General features: G+C 39.2%; 1 protein-coding gene across 1 annotated transcript; it reads left to right on the top strand.

Annotated features, from left to right (window-relative positions):
• Positions 1-768: 768 nt before the first annotated feature.
• On the top strand, positions 769-14,350 carry dnase1l4.1 (deoxyribonuclease 1 like 4, tandem duplicate 1). The gene is made up of 9 exons (XM_036151646.1): positions 769-869; positions 3,932-4,017; positions 4,183-4,271; positions 6,696-6,782; positions 8,805-8,917; positions 9,044-9,156; positions 12,086-12,243; positions 12,466-12,562; positions 13,223-14,350. Exons 2-9 carry the CDS (start codon positions 3,937-3,939, stop codon positions 13,268-13,270), a joined length of 786 nt encoding a protein of 261 aa, XP_036007539.1. The 5' UTR covers positions 769-869; positions 3,932-3,936; the 3' UTR covers positions 13,271-14,350.
• Positions 14,351-15,965: the final 1,615 nt, after the last annotated feature.

Raw genomic sequence — 15,965 nt, 5'->3', positions numbered from 1 at the left:
GGCGGAGTTGTTCCCCCATTGGTGTGCTGCGCGTGAGGAACAAACAGTGGAAAAATGCATAAAGAAAGTAAAAAGGCTCCTTTAGAGGGAACAGGAGGAATGATGGGTCTGAGCTGAAGCCCCCAATGTTACAAGTTCCTTAAAATTAACTTATCCAATAACCTGCACCCATGGTTCTGAGTGAAGGCTTTATCTGGCAATCACTCTCTCCCCTTGTCACTTGCCAAAACCAGAGGTATTTTTCTTTTTGCTCCCACTAAATACAATACTAAGAAGCCTTAAAAATAGATTTTGAAGACATAAAAAGCATTTTTGATTAAATTCAAGGATGACATTTTTATATTCAGTTTTCAGTTGTTTTTTTAGCATGCTGAATGTATGTAGTGAATGTGGAGAGGAAACCAGAACCGGGTCCAGTATGAACAGCCAGCTATCCAGATGAGCTCTAAGCCGGTTTTCAAGTCCAGAGGATGAAACAGACCATATGCAGATAATCACAGTGAAAACTCTGCTTTTCATTTCCAAAGCACAGTTCCTGTGAGGAACTAACGTCTTCTGAAGCACAGCTCGTGTCTTTATGTTGTCCACCAATTTGAGAGACAAACAGATCCATCTGCAGGTTTTCAAACAGGAAGGCATTAAAGGAGCTGGATATTTGTTTTGACTTTTTTTTTCTCTTTGTCCTTTCTGAACCTGTGCCATTGGTTGGCTTTCGACCAATCAAACAGCCGGTCTTCAGACTCTAAACATTTCTTTGGTAGTAATCCAGCACTTGCTTAAGAGTGAAGTCTCAAACATCTTCAACAGAAGTCCTCATTTTGTGGGATCTTGACTGACTCTTTTTGGAGGAGCGGCAGATTTACCTGCAGGTGAGAAATAAATTTTTCTGTGTTGTTTTCTTCCTCTCAGCTCTGAATGCCTGAGACGCTTCTCATACCTTGAGACAATGAGCTAACCCTGCTCCTCTTGTTCTCTTAAAGAAAATAGGCTCGTTCTTCAGAGACTTACTGAATAACTTTAACACTCGAAACATCAAATGTGATGCTTTTAAAAAAGAAAAGCTGCAGTTTTTCACCTGATTTATTTAGGATTCTTAATTTAGCAGAAGCCTTAACGTCTGTTTTTACATTAATGCTACAGTAAAAAGCTGTTTTAGAAAGTGGATTTACACCAAATATGCTCAAGACTTTGACCTTTTTGTACCAGCAAGCAGCCGGAAATTTACTTTTTTATTATTATTACTGAATATACAGATAACGTTAAACTTAAATACAAGTTTAAATTCTCAAACTAATAAACAAGGAATGTTTAAAAGTTATATGGAAACTTTTCAATGCTTTAAAACCTGACTGAAATATTATATTTACTAATATGTCATCAGCCATATATATTTAAAAGGGAAGACTTTGACTTTAAAGACGCAGTTCATCCTAATTAAACATGATTAAACCTCGGCATTCATACATAAATGATTCATTTGTATCCCTAATTATTTTTTTTACTTTATTTGTACAAATATAATTCTGACACACATAAATTTGAGTGTTTTTTCAGGTCTTGTCAGTAATAATTTTCAGCTGCTGGCCAGGGATTAGATGGCTCTGAAATATGACTCTGTCAGTAAGACGCTGAATGCATGGAAAGGGTTTTAAATGTTTTTTTTTTTTAGAAGAAAATCTATGGGATCCTGGAGACATTAACACTCAACAACAGGAGTCAACACTTTAAGGACAAGTGTGTCTGTTTGTCTTGGCCTGCTGTTATCTGCAGCAGCATCGAGTGATCTCTACAACAATGTGTTTGATGACTTCCAAGAATCATGCCACTGCACAAATACTGAGAATTACTGCGTCACAAAAACCAACAAAGACAAACAAATCTTGTTCTTATGAAGAAAACTGTGTCAGTCAGTCAACCCATCCTTTATTTGGGGAGGACCTTTACACACCCAGGTCATGGAAGTGCTTTACAGATCCATTGAAAAACAAACAGGAACAACAACAAATGGCCAGTAAAAACAACAATACAAAAGTATGTAGAAGAAAATAAAAGACTAATAATAAGAACAGCCCGACATTTCTGCTCAACTGGACTGAAATTAGAACTGTTGGGGTTTAAAAGGGATAATACAGGGTATTAGGTTTCCTTACAGACAGAGGAAGATGGTTCCAGAGTCTGGGAGCAACAACAGAAAAGGTTCTGTCTCCTCGGGTCAGCAGACGAGTCCTAGAAGCATCTAGAAGCAACAGGGAATCTGACCTGGGAACGTTGTTGTGTAAAAGCTCTGTTAGATCTTAAAATCAGTCCTAAAACATGCAGGAAGGAGGAAATGGAGGTAATGAGCTCATGTTGATCGTTACCCGTTAGCAGCCGGGCAGCAGCGTCTTGGACCAGCTGCAGGCGACGTAGACGGAAGCTGCCCGAGTTGAAAACTTTCAAGGTTTTCTGAAAAAAGAAATTATAAATTTATCCTCTGTGTTGTTGCCATGTCGAAAGTCTGAGCCACAGTGAACAAACGGATTCAGTAAAACAATGGAGCCACAGAGTCACACCTGAGACGCACAGAACTCAGAACCGAGCCAGGTCAGAATCAGAAGGCGGGCCTGATCAGTATTTTAACCCTTTGTGAAGCTGCGGCAACCTTGGTTTGATTCACTCTGCAGTACAGACAAAAATGGGAATGCAGCCGTTTTATCTTCCCACATGGTAAAAACAGGTCACTTTAAAAGATTACAAGATAATAAATACGATTGTTTTTAAAGGGGATAATTATTGCTGACAATGAAAACTAATCATCTGTGCTTTAAAATTAAATGTAATGTAATAATAAGAAAACACCTGAATAAAATGAACCTATTAGTTTTTGAAATCAGCTAAAATTAAAGGAAAAAAATGATGGTGGGAAATAGATTTATGGCTTTCAAATTATGCAATTTGTCTGCAGACTTTGGCTTCTTCTGGAGCTTGGACAGTTTCCTTAACGGTACTGATTTAAAGAAACACTGGACAGGCTGGAGCTTGATGCCAGACTGATGGAGGTGCTGGTGTGGCACTAACTTAACATGTAGGAGCAGGTCGGTCCCACCTGTTTTCTGTAAGGACGTTCTTTTGAGAAACTGACCCGAAACCACCCAGTTTGGGTGCAAGTTATAGAGAGAAGCTAATGATAAATCAACAGTGACAAGAAGAAAGGAGTCCATTAATCAAAAAATTTTCAATAATAGACCTAAAAGTGGCACCATGTTGATTTTAAATGTTTTTCTGTCAAATTACAAAGACTGAAAAGCCTAAAATCATCTGAATTAGACTCATTAATAAAAACACGCCTTGTTCTTAAAACTGGTCCAAGATGAGGCTGCAAAGATCAACCACCTGCTCAAGCCGCCTCTGGCTGTCCATAAATCGTCCTGCACAGTTGTGACCTCTCACAATCATCCCTGTGAACCAGTGGAGCCGTGAAGACACCAAAAGCTTTTCATGCCCTCCTGCTGCTTGTTGTAAAGCACTTCCTCTACCTTCTCTCAGAGCTGCTGATGTTTTGTGCACTGTGGGGCAAGTATGTTGTCATTGTTGCAGAAGCTCAGATATTGGATATTTTTGCTCTATTGAGATTTTTAAAAGCTCCTAAATGTCAGGTTTTACGGTTCTGATCAAACATAAAGATTCTGATCAAACATAAAGAGATTAAATCAAATCTACTACCACAGGTGCCAAACCACACCTGTTTTCTCTCGCCTTGGTCCACACCTTGTTGTGTCTCCTTTAGCCCTCAAGCAAACTAACTGTAAAAGCTCTCACCTTTTATTAGTCACGTCTGCAGTTAAACAAATAACCACTACCAAAAGACAACATGTCCCAGAGTATGTTCAGACACAATGGGCTCATTAAAATGCTAAAAATATATTTTCTGCTCTGTGTTTCCCGCTTTCAGCCACCATGAAAATTGCAGCCTTTAACATTCAGAAGTTTGGACGCAGCAAAGTTTCGGACCCGGAGATTCTGAAGATCCTTGTTAAGGTAAAACCTTTAGCCAGATAATGAAAGTTACACCTGCTGGTTTGGTAAAAATGGGTTTAAATTAAATATTTGTGTTTGCTTTGTTACTGCAAGTGAGAAAAAAGGAACCCCTTGATTTTAATTACTGATTCATCAAGATGTTAACCCGAGTCTATGACCTTTCAGATTATTTCCCGTTATGACATCATCGTGATCCTCGAGGTGGTGGACGTTACCGGGAAATCAGTGGAAACTCTGATGAAAGAACTCAACAAGTTAGTAAAGGCAAACAGAAACACTTTGCAGAAACAAGTTGAACTGAAGCCAGAGGTTTATGTCCACTCGTCAACTTTATGAATACCATGTTAATTTGGATGAATATATGACAGACAAATGTGGTGGCCTTTAAAGGTGCCATGACATTACCGTATAAACCATTTCATGTAGTTGATATGGCTGCATATGTAAACTCTTCAAAAAATGTCAACTTGTTGTTTTGTCAGGCCCAATGTCACTCCTTAGTAAAAGGGTTGGTTGCGGTAATGATATGCAGCTCTACCTCGTTGACTTCACTCTGATTGGCTACAACCATTATTTTATAAACAGGTGTGCTCTGACTGTAGAATATGTAATACGCAGAAAGACAAGAAGTCCCAGTGGTCAAATTCCAGCCTGCGTGGAGATTAGATGTACTCCCTCTGTATGCCTGGGTTCTGTCTGGGTAATCCTACTTCCTCACTGTTATGCCATAAGCTGGTTGAATATGCTTATTATTATTATTAATTATAATTTGGTATTATAATTTAAATAATAAATCATTCAACTCAAAATTCCGTTATAACAAATATAGTTCAAATGGTGGTGATGTTAGCTATAAGCTTATAAGTATTTATACCACTAATGCATTAGTTAACTTGCTGTTATGAACTCGTTTATGCTGGAATAAATGATCACGTCGGACTGTTAGCCGACGAGGTTTATCCAGCAGGCTGTGAGAACCCCAATGTAACCGCAATTAGAGTTTAAATCCTTATCCTTATCACCATCCAATGATATTGTCTCTGTATTAATATCAGATGTTAACTCCAAAGGAGGTTAGCTCTGATTTCTGAATAACCATGTAACTGTGAATTGGACGGAACACAAAACAATGTCTATTCCGCAGTCGTTGGTTTTATTGAACCAAAAGCAATTCCCTGTTACAGTAATTCTCTGATTCAAACAACTTTGGAATTCTTACTCATTACTAAACTAAAACATGTAAAATATATGTGGAAATAAAGAACAAACAAAAATAAACAATGGATTAAAATGAGCGGTTAGCAGATCTTAACTTAACTCACAGTTCAGATACACGTCACCCTCCCAAGATGGCTGCTACGATGACGTATGAGGGGAGGTCCTAATGACGTAACCACGCTTACGCTGATGGGATAATGCCTCGCTTAGAGAGGGCGCAGCTAACTGGGAGTTTAAAGCAAAGCCCGCGACTTGAACTCGGACAAAAAGATTAAATTGATAAGAAGAAGCGAAAAGAGAGAGGGGGGGAAAGCAGGGAAAAAGATGAAAAGAAATGAAGCAGTAACCCACGGCGGGGTTATTGATGGATCACAAATCAACACAGCAAAATCAATTATAAAATGCATGCACATACAAAGAAAATGTTCAGCAAAATAATCCCAACTTCGTCGTGGAATAAAAGCATTAACCAACACCTACAAAGTTCTAACGCCTGCCCAGGCACTTCTAAACACCCTGTTGGTGAGACAGAAATAAAAGGGGAGACCCCGTTACTTTGAGGTGCCTCGGGGCTGGTCCGGAGCGCTCCGAGTAGTGCGGCTTTCTGGACACGTCTTGACGAGCGCAGTTGTTCGCAGGCTGCAGCGGGACGGGGGAGAAGCTCCTTCGTTTCTTCCTCCGGGTTCAACAGTCGCTTTGTTGGCCAGACAAAGCGGGGTCCTCTTCGATCACTGGGAGATATGGCGTCTCTCAGTCTTTTGATCAGAGGGAATTTAAAAGTACTTATTTAAGTCGACCTCCTGTTATAAAAAGCAGGGAATAACCGTTGCGTCGAAAAATCTCGGTCCAGCGAGTAATCGAACACGTGGCGTGGGATCACCCCAACGGAAACAGCTGTGTGTGTGTGTCTTCTCGGGTTGGCTAAAAGCCAGGGAAGAAGGAAGATTGTCGTGTGTGATCGGCTTTTATAGCCATCACCATAGCAACCTTATCTTGATCGGCGGCCATTTTGCCGTGTTGCGTGATGGGAGTTGGTGGCCATTTTGACCACATGAGTTGGTGGCCATTTTGACCACATTGCATCATGGGTAACGTAGTCCGTTACGTCCCGAATTGATGCCCGCTTTCTGTCACGTCTGAACTGGCACAACACTCACACAGTCTAAAACATGGTTATTAGGTTAATTGGCCTCTCTAAATTCCCATTGGGCTAAAGTGTGCAAGTTGGAGTGTTGCACTTTGATGGGTTGGCTTGGCGCTCTGTCCAAGGCATACCCAACCTCTCACCCAATGTCCACAGGAGATGGCTATCCCCATAACTCTAACCCATCCAGCCTGCATGGGTTAGAGTTAGGGGTTCTCCCAAACCAAAAATGATCATTATAGCTGAGGTTGAGCCTAAAACTTTCTTAAAGAAAGTTTTATAACAGCAACACTTGTCTCTGTGTGTGTCTGCTCAGATCCAACCAGAAACATCACTACACTCTGAAAATCAGCACTCGCCTAGGCCGGACGCACTACAAGGAGCAGTTCATGTTCCTGTACAGGTGAGAATCAATCAATCAATCAATCAATCAATCAATCAATCAATCAATCAATCAATCAATCAATCAATCAATCAATCAATCAATCAATCAATCAACCAATCAGTCAATCAATCAACCAATCAATCAATCAATTAGTCAGTCAGTCAGTCAGTCAGTCAATCAATAAATCAATCAATCATTGGACACTTTAGTTCATCTCTACTGTCTGTAGGGATATGTTTAATTAAATCTGACTGACAGATGGAGATGAATTTAAGTACGAGGTTTAGAAGTAAAATCAGAAGATGTTTCCTGGAGTTGTTAATTTCTCTTTTAGTAAGCCAAGAATGGCTGAAGCAGGAAGATGGAGGAAAGAGGGAGAGCTGTCTGGTTGATCCACCACCTAAAAAGTGGAAGAAATGAGCACACTTCTTTAACAATCATACAATTATTAATATCTAGATAATCTAAACTTTATCATCTCCATAGAGGGAAATGAATTGGTTTTTTGCAGCCCTGGAGGTTAAAGGCACAGCTCTTGTAACATAATTTTACCGAGGACACATAAATAGTAGGAAATAATCATGAATAAAAAGTGGAGAAATTAACAAAGAATATATATTAGAATATATATTTTCTCTATTGCATGATGATCAGTAGCTTAAATGGTCTTTTAGAAGTTTCCTTGTGTGATGCCATGTCCTTGCTTTTGATCATTGCATGGAGTGCTTCTCACAATCCAGGTTGGTGCGTGAAAGCACCGAGACGCACAGAGAAAAGGATGCACTGATCTGTACCAATATGCTTTAAAGTCTGTGTATTTGCGCCGTGATCCCGGGACCATTTTACTTTTCAACACTCCTCTGTTCTTCTGAGCTGTGCTGAAGGATGTGTTGCTGATCGGTTTTTTGCATCTTTTTTCCCCCCTTTTATTTCAGTCATTTTGCAAAATACCGACCACTTTATACAAGAAGGCAATGCCAGTAAAATGCTGACAGGTGAGAGTGCATTAATATCAAATAGATGAAGTTGTAAAATGACTAGTGAGTAAACAAAACAATAATGATGAGGATGTAGGATGCATTCAATCAATAAACTTCATCATCATGTCACATTTCTTAATTCAGTCTAATCAGTTAATTTCTCTTCTTTGATCACTAGGAGTGAATTTGTGCTTTTTTCTTTCTTCTTGTACAATCAACCAATCGCAGCTCTTAAAAGACAGCGTCACCAATGGGTCAATCACATCTCATCACTAGATAAAACCTTCTGTCCTCTCCTTCCTCAGTGTCGCTCTCAGCAGGATCTGAATCGCTCTTGAGCCAAAACTCCTAGGTAGGAATATTTAGGCTAAGATACAACCTCTCTAAGAGACTCTGAGGATCTGACATTGTTCCAGAATGTTTAAAACATGCCGATGTACAACCTCTGCTAAGGAAATACGGCCTTCATACCTCTGCCACATTTAAGGCCAGTTTCCAGGTTAGCTTTTTGTCAAATGTTCTGGGAAAAAAATGTTTTGCTCCCAATTTCTTTCAGTCAGGGTTTAAATTTCGTCACACTGTGGAGTCTATTATTTTGAGGGGCTTTAAAGATATTTTATTGGCAACAGACTCTGATGCCTCTACTCTTAGATTGAACAGCTGCTTTTGATGCTGCTGAACTTGCATCATCCTCCAGTGTGCATTACAGGTTCAGATCTGAAATTGTTCAGGCCCTACCTCTCACAGAGACATTTTTGTGCTTTTGTACCTTGTTAGGTACCGCAAGGCGCTATTCTTGGTCCTCTCCATTTTCTCTTCATATCTGCTCCCACCATTTTTGCAGAGACATAAGAATGACTGCCAGATGTACTTTCCATGGAATCACATTAGTGGGAGCTCTGCCCAACTTTTCCTTGATTGCCTCGTTGAAGTCAGGAATTGATTGGCAAAGAAAACCTCTGACACTCCCACCTCTCCCACTCACCATTCTCAACAGTACTGCGTCTGCTGTGGCTCACTTTCGGCTTTATGAATAAAGTGATGTGGTTTATGGATGCAGGGATGACCTGGTTGACCTGGAGGACTCCTACCAGTTCGATGATGAGAAGACTGAAGGACGGGATGTCTTCGACAGGGATCCATATATCCTTCGATTCAAGTGCCTGAACACAGGTGAGAGATGGCTTGTGGTTACAATTGTCCTTTAATATTTAAGCTCAAATAGGGCTATGGTATTCAATCCCCAGAAATGATTATAGTTGAATCTAAAACCTTATTTCTGTCTGATTCTCCTCATAGTTCTGAAAGATCTGGTGATGATCCCAGTTCACACCAAACCAGAAGGCTCGGAGAAGGAGCTGGATGAACTCTATGACCTCTTTGTTCACGTCAGGGATAAGTGGAGGACAGACGTAAGGACTCAAGCCAGACAAAAACATTTCTCTACGTACTTATTAGCTCAGATACATCATCAAGATCAATTTACCATCTAATTGATCAAATATCTCCTGCAGACTGTGGTCGGAATTCCTAGAGTTACTGAACAAGGAAACGGTGGAGTGATGAAGTTCCAGCACTTTTATTGAGAAACAGAGCAGAGATCACATAGATCTAAAGTAATCACACCCCACAGTGCCGCTGCAATCTACATATGCCTGTTTTTGCCCTGTCTCCTTTCCGGCTCCCCTAAATACTCCACAGCCGTACCGTGAGATAACAACAGAGACGCTCATATCCCAGACATTCATTATCTGCATGGTAAAACCAGAGCATTTGGCCTTGGCAATCAGCAGAGCCGAGGAGCTGAAATGAGCGCCTTGTGTGTGTCCTTGTGTCTCCAGTCTAAGTTGGTGTCAGGCCATAGTGACTTCAGAATAATATTCCCATAACATTCCACCCCTTTGATCACAGAGATAAAGACAAGATGACACATCACATGAATATCAGGGAAACACAAAGGAACCATATCAGTTATAATGTGCAACCCATTGTTCCCATGCTGGAACCATTAGCAATTATCAACATGAGTGCTTCAAACAGTTTTAACACACAAGATCAAAGGTTTGGCATTTTTCTACAATTTAGGTTTCAACTACTTGAGTCAGGCCTGTTTTATGTTCCTATGCGCACATTATTTTAATTCAGTTGAATTCAATTTTATTTATATAGTGCCAATTCATGAAACATGTCATCTCAAGGTACTTTCCAAAGTCAAATTCAATCAGATTATACAGACTGGGTCAGATTATACAGATTGGTCAAAAATGTCCAATATAAGGGAACCCAGTTGATTAGATTAGATTAGATTAGATTAGATTAGATTCAATTGATTGCCCTGATGTCCTCCAGCAGCCTACGCCTATAGCAGCATAATTATAGAGGTAGCTCAGGGTAACATGAGCCACTCTGACTAGAAGCTTTGTCAAAAAGGAAAGTTTTAAGATTAGTCTTAAAAACTGGGAGTTGGGTCCACAGGAGAGGAGCCTGATAACTAAAGGATCTGCCTCCCATTCTACTTTTAGAGACTCTAGGAAGCATCTTGATTTAACAGGAAGCCAATGAAGGGAAGGTAAAATTGGAGAAATATGATCCCTCTGGTTGATTTTCATCAGAACTCTTGCTGCAGCATTTTGGATCAGCTGAAGACTTTGAACTGCATTTTGTGGACTTCCTGATAGTAAAGAATTACAATAGTCCAGCCTTGAAGTAACAAATGCATATTTTAATTTTACATTAGACTAGGTAAGCTAAACCTATTCAGTAACCAAGGTCAAATCCGTCTACACTTCCCCCACCCCAGAAAACCTCCTACACGGCCCTCCACTCTCCATTCCATGGACAAACATCCATCACTTCAATACCTTACAAATCCAGAAATAGCATTAGGGGGAATCACAGGGCCTTTCCCCACCAGAAAATGCCACCCCCTCTAAGAGACGATAAAAACTGATTAGACCCCCAGGGAAAACCCGCTCTCGGCCAGTCTGAGCAAGAAGACCCCATCTTGAATCTGAAAATTATCATTACCAAGTATTTTGAGGATATGTGGTGCCAATCAGATCCTGGTTCTCCCGATATCAAAGCAGAAGATTGCCTAAACCGTAGGTCTTGGTGTGTGTCCGAAGCAGACAGTTTCCATTCTTTCTCATAAAACCATACTGATCAACATAATGCAACATCATGGTGTAGATGTCATAACAGAAAGTCAAACACGTAAGTCAGCGGAACAGAGCAGTTGAAAAAAACAGTAACACAATATGAAAAGAGTCAGTATGTTAAGAACGCAACGTAAGAAAGTCTTCAGGCCATTCAGAGCACAGGGCAGACGTGGATCTAATCGCGTTTAAGTGGTCAGTTGAGGGCTCTCAGGTAACTTCCCTCCGCTTCAGAATAAGAAGTCAGAGTTCTCTAGCTTCTATTTTCCAAGTCCTCTCAGTCCTCTCCTTGTTTCCCCGCTTGCAGAAGACGAATGAGCTGGATGGTAATGAGTGTTCAGTTCTGGCTTGGGCAATGAGCATTTTAATCCCCATAAAACAATCCGTGAAGATGGTTGGCAGACAAGAGGCTTTGTCTTCTGTCCAGAAACAGAAACAAAAGTGCTGTTAGTGTTCTTATCAAACTCACATTGATGTGGCATTTATTCAAAACCTTCTTCAAACACTTCACATCCAGATCTCTGTTCACAATTATTTAGCCCTCAGCTTAAAATTCTGCAATGTAATTGTTAATTAAAGGAGTAAAGGAGAAGTTATACGTCAATGTTAGCAGTCCATAATACATTTATCCATGACAAAAGTGTAACTGGTCGATCCCTAAGAAAATGCTTCGCCCCGTGCAACGCTGTGCCTCTTTTAGTTCTGTTTCCATTTTTTTTGACTTTTCCTTTTATTTATTTTATTTGTATTATTTAGTAGCAGTACTGCAATACTAAATGAAGCCCTTTGTGAGAAATCTGCATGTTTAATCCAATCATTAATGCATGTCATGCTTTCGGGCTCACACTTTTCAGCATGAAATCAAACTTTCCCCCTAATTTAACCTTAAAAAGTTCAGTCACTGGTCTGTATTTGCAAATCCTATTTTATTTGCCTAAAGGACTGAATATAATTCTTATTCCAACTGTTTTTTACTTGCTTTTACTCTGTTCTTTATTTTCCTGTTTTAATGATATAAAGCACTTTGCATTGTCCTTGTACTGAAATATGCTGTACAAATAAACTTGCCTAGCCTTTTTGCCATGGTTGTAAACGAGACGTAAAGTTTTAGGATTCGTCACTGAGAGTAGATCAAATTGCAACAAAGTCCAGAAACCAGCTAAGATTTTCTGTCTGTCTGCCACAGAACGTGATGATCTTGGGCGACTTCAATGCCGACGGAGCGTACGTTTCCAAGAAGGAAATGAAGACCATCCGAATCCGCAGCGACAAGAACTTTCACTGGCTTATCGGAGATGATGTGGACACCACTGCAAGCACAGAAAACACCCACACATACGACAGGTAGATATCAACCATCCAACTTCACATAAACCATAAAAACAACGATAATTGATAAAGCTTCAACATTTAAACACAGGCTGTGATTATAAATACTAATGCAGAATATGTGGTTTTGTCCTTTTGGTTGAGCTCTGCTCTCTCTGAGAAGGTGTGAGCAATGAGAGTGAGTAGAGGCCCTTGTGCTGTTTGCTGGGTTTAATCTTCTCTTATGTCCTCATTCAGGATTGTCGTCTACGGAGACGACATGCTTCAGGCTGTTGTTCCAAACTCTGCTAAAACCTTCAACTTCCAGAAGGCCTACAAGCTCTCCGACGAGAAGGTCTGTTGTTATTTTCACAAGTCACAGCGAAGCTTCCTGTTAGTTCTGAAAATATATTCTCTGATTTAAATTACACAGCATTCAGATTGAAATAAAACTGAACTAAGAACCTGTTACTGATCAGGAAGTCAAGGTTAAAACCGTGGCCCATACAAATGGCATGTTTTCACCGGTTACTATCATTTTATACAAATAACAGATAAACATCTGAAATTATAATCTAGATATTTTATTGACGATCATGGAGCTAAAGTTATATATCAATCACTTATCCATGAAAGGTTGCAGGCAGGCTGGTGCCTATCTCCATCGGTCATTGGACGTGAGGCAGAGTCCACCCTGGACAGGTCGCAAGTCCTTCACTGGCCAACACAGAGACACACAATAATGCACACACATGCTCACACCCAAAGGCAATTTAGAGAGCCAAACTAATTCAACATTCATGTTTTTGGACTGTGGGAGGAGGTTGGAGTACCTGGAGAGAACCCACCCATCCTTAAGGAGAACATGCAGACTCCATGCGCCACCTTGGCGCTAAAATTAATTGTCAATAATTGTATTTTTCCTGCTGATATTTGTGTTAATCCAGAATTACACCAGGCTCAGAAGTTTCAATAATCTTAACATTAGTCTTTCATTATTTCTTCATTGTTTTAGGCTCTGAAAGTGAGCGACCATTATCCAGTGGAGGTGGAGCTGAAGTAGATGATGGAGACAACAACAACAACAACAACAATGATAATAAAGGAGTCTTTATTTGGAATATATTCAAAGGAGCTTAAAAATAAGGATTTTAAACCTTCTCATTAAGATATTTAATAATTGTACATCTTCTGTTGGGGTTCCTGTGGTTTAAGTCTAATCTAATTAGACTAACCCTAACCCTAACCAAGGCTCTGAAATTGGTTGTACTTGTCCTGTTTTTTTATTGTTATATACACCATATTGGCCAGTCACAACGGACCCATCAGAGCGAGTAATGTAAAACTGGTGAGTAGTAGGAGAATGTAGCAGAGTGAGGGTAAAGGGTCCTTATGTTGGTGGTTAAACACCACAAACTCAACACTGAAGTTTTGAGTTAAAGAAGCTCTAACAAGCGTCAGGTGAAGCTCGATGCATTCTTGATTAACCCCAAACGAGCTAGAGAGATCATCATAGCTAGTCAGGTGTAAAGAGGTGCTTATAAATAATTACCTGTACCACGCATTCTTGAAGCCCTAATAAACCTTTAACCGTATCAGTTGAGAAACTGGAGAACAACATGTGCAGCTTACACATAATGATATTTTTTATCTTTATTATTTACATACTTTTAGAAAGTTTTACATGGTGGGGGTTAATTGTTATTAAAACTGAAACCACATGACCGATTCAGTTCAAATTTCCAAATGCCGGGCACAAACCAGAAACACATGAGCAAACCAGACAGAGGTCAGCACCACACTTTGTTTTGTTAGATGACATTCATTTTTTATGACTGCAGGGATTTAAAAATGCCTTTAAGTTTGTATTTCAACACACGACTGAATCCAGATGTTTTATTTTTGCTTCTCAAAGGGTGAAATATATCAACTGTGTTTTTGTTTCTGACAGGATTGATGAGCTAATGTTTTAGTATTGCAATAATTATTAACGATTCTTTTAAAAAAAAATGTGTGTAATTCTTTTACCTCAGGATTTTTGTTTGGCTGCTCTGGTTGTCATGTCACCAATATGTTTTGTACAGAAATTGCTTTAACCATATTTTATGAATAAATTGATTTGCAATAAACACTGACAACAGCAGCTGTCTGAAATATTCCTGGTTTGTGTTTGTGAAGACAATCGTCCTTTAGCTTTTCCATCCAAGGCACTCGGGGGTCGATGAGGTCAAACACCGGCTTTACGGGGAAAACTGAACCCATTTCAACTCAAACCTTCCCTCTATGATCCTTATTTCCATCTCCAGTTCCCTGTTCATCCTCACTGTCCAGCATCATCCCTGAATGTCCATCAAACTGCAAAAATTACCTTTATTTTAAGCGTTTTTAAGTCTGTTATTTAGCTGTAAGAAGCTTTGAATCTGCAGAATTGTGCAAATAGCACAGCCTTTCCATCAGAAGATTCAGAGAAACTTAAATAAAAAAATATCTCAACAGTAGTGTGTCCACACACACGACTCCACCTCCTGGTAAAATCATTGAAAAAAGTGATACTGTAAAAAAGCCTGAAGTGAAAATAGTTTTCTGTTTCTTTTCCCAAGCAGCCGGATTTTATTGAAAGTTTGAATGTACCGTGAACCGATGCACACCTTAGTTTGCTTTCTCCAGTTTGATAGTTACCAGCTAAACAACATGAAGCCTCATAAAGGAATCGTCCATTTTGGGTCAAACTGATCCATGTGCAGCACAACGATCATTAGGGAGATATTTAACAGGGAGCTAGTACGTCTAGAACAGCTGCTCTGTAACCTTTATAATCCAGAGAGACATTTCTGTCCGCAGTCCAGATAAATAAGTTTATAAATGCTACCTAATTTTATGAAAAGACAGCTTAGACTTTAATATAATTCATATTCAAAGATTCAAATTCTACACAATAAACCTTATATTGAATATGCGTGCTGAAGAGTATCATTTATCAGAATAGAATAAACATACCTTTTGAAAATAACCATTAAGGAGTTAAACATAATTTAACCCACATTTCTCAATTGAAATGTTTTTCCATTGGTCTGATGTAATCTAATCATGTTTTGATTAGCTGTAAGCAGAAAATCGTAATAAAAGTTTGGAAACATCAGTCTATGTGTAATAAATCTTTGTTTCACTTGGTGAACACAGGTGCTGAAATAAATGAACTTTTCAATATTCTAATTTCCTGAAGATGATTGGTGAACTTGCTGTCTTATTTTAAGGTTTTTAAAAACTTGCAAAAGAAGATGTTTTCATTTACTTCTTTAGGATGTTATTTTGGAAAAATTATGCAAAAAATAAATTAAAAAAGCAGTTTCAAACTTAAAAAAAAAAAAAAAGATTTATGTTACTGGTACTTCATCATGCTGTTGTAGAAATTCTGTGTTTATTTTGTGGGATAAAAAAAACTGCTAAAACCAGTAATTGCTATAATGACTATATTGAAAACATGTTAATATTTTGGGAAAGTTATTAAGCAACCTTGCAGGAGGCCACAGGCCCCTGGTCTAGTACATGAACCACTAATCGTGATTTATCATCAGGCATTTGCAGGAGCATCCTACAGTCTGTCATCCCTGTGAGTAAAGGTCTTTAGAACCAGGATGTCTCAGACACATTAGACAGCTTCATATGGGTCATATTGTGGTTTTGCATGAGTCTGGCTGACTGTTTTGTGCAATTATTGAGCATTAAAACATTAAAAACAAACAAAAGCTAAAAATGTT

The sequence above is a fragment of the Fundulus heteroclitus genome, chromosome 20, assembly GCF_011125445.2.
Source record: "Fundulus heteroclitus isolate FHET01 chromosome 20, MU-UCD_Fhet_4.1, whole genome shotgun sequence".
NCBI lineage: Eukaryota > Metazoa > Chordata > Actinopteri > Cyprinodontiformes > Fundulidae > Fundulus > Fundulus heteroclitus.
This window is presented reverse-complemented; position numbering and strand designations above follow the sequence as displayed.